Genomic DNA, 1,351 nt, shown 5'->3' on the forward strand with positions numbered 1-1,351 from the left:
ACAGCTCCCGTGGTGCCCCGCGCGCCGGAAGTGACGCGTCACATGACGGTCGGCGGAGCGCGCTGCCGTTGCCAGGAGTCGGCCATGGCCAAGCAGTACGACATGGTGGAGTGTCCGTTCTGCGACGAGGTCTCCAAGTACGAGAAGCTCGCCAAGATCGGCCAAGGCACCTTCGGGTGAGTGTCCGTCGACCCCGCGCCGGCCGCGGGGGCTCCCGCTTGGGTGGGCTCTCCTCCGTCGCAAAAACAACCGTCTCCAAGGCCTGGAACCCGGCTCAGAACGTGCGGCTTGTCTCAGAACGTGCAACTTCGTGTCCTAAGCATGCAACTTTTTTTGTCCCCCAAATCATTGTGAGGCTGCAGGAGCTCTGGGCTCTGCTGGGTCAGGCAGCCCCCTTTGTCCCAAGGGGGATGTCGCTGGGTAGGAGGATAGCTCAGTACAGAGCTCTCTGTACAGTTCCCTGGTGTGTCTTGTTTGGTCTTGTTCCTGGTTGAGAGCACTTGGCTCCTTCCCTTTTCCCTCATGTTGCTCATGGATTTCTTCCTGTTCATGCAGGGAAGTTTTCAAAGCCAAACATCGTCAGACAGGCAAGAAAGTAGCACTGAAGAAAGTGTTGATGGAAAATGAGAAGGAGGGGGTAAGTGTGGGCACATGGCTGAGCTGTGTTTGGGAAGGCCTGGATTGAGGGATGATGGATAATCTTGTGGACAACGGAGATCCATTTTCACTCTGTTCTTTGACAATATTTACTGCCATAATATGCCAGATCTTGAAGCTGTGAGGGTGTGGACAGGATCCAGCCCTGTGGCCTTTTCCTCTCCTACTGGTGTGTGATAGTGTTGCCCTGCCAAGGTGTTATCACCTTGGCTGCAGAGGCACATGGCAGCAGTGTGTGGTGACTGGGATGGCTGCTGGGAGGTGGTGCTGCCCATGTGTTCCTCCTCCTGTGGGAAACCCTGGCACACCCAGCACAGAGTGTGTGAAGGGCACGTGCTCAAGGGTGTGGGGAGTGAGTGAACAGCTTGAACAGCACAGGCAGCAGCTGTGGAGTCTGTTCTGCAGCTGACGCTGGGCTGGACCGTGTCCTGATGGACACGTGAAGGGTGAGGAGGGGAGTGAGGGGTGTCTCCATGCTCGTCTCAGCACCACACAAACATCTGTGTCTCGTGGCAGGATCTCCATCACCAATGCTGGTCTTGTAGTGCATAAAAGTTGACAGTCTCTGTGTTGGTGTTACATTTTAAAGCCCTGTTTGCCCTTCAGTGGTGTGTTGCAGTGCTGCCATGTTGCCATGGTTACATCTCTCCTGTTCTCTAGGCAGAGGTGGCCTGATGTCCTGCACCTCTAATCC

The 1,351-nt window shown here is 55.7% G+C and overlaps 1 protein-coding gene across 1 annotated transcript in view; it reads left to right on the top strand.

Annotated features, from left to right (window-relative positions):
* The first annotated feature begins 84 nt into the window (after nucleotides 1-84).
* The window catches only part of CDK9 (cyclin-dependent kinase 9), a 6,257-nt gene continuing 4,990 nt past the window's right edge, over nucleotides 85-1,351 (top strand). Inside the window, exons 1-2 of the mRNA XM_009083785.1 lie at nucleotides 85-176; nucleotides 556-637. Coding sequence (XP_009082033.1) covers nucleotides 85-176; nucleotides 556-637 — 174 coding nt within the window. The remainder of the gene's footprint in view (nucleotides 177-555; nucleotides 638-1,351) is intronic.

This window comes from Acanthisitta chloris, unplaced genomic scaffold, assembly GCF_000695815.1.
Source record: "Acanthisitta chloris isolate BGI_N310 unplaced genomic scaffold, ASM69581v1 scaffold41761, whole genome shotgun sequence".
Classification (NCBI taxonomy): domain Eukaryota; kingdom Metazoa; phylum Chordata; class Aves; order Passeriformes; family Acanthisittidae; genus Acanthisitta; species Acanthisitta chloris.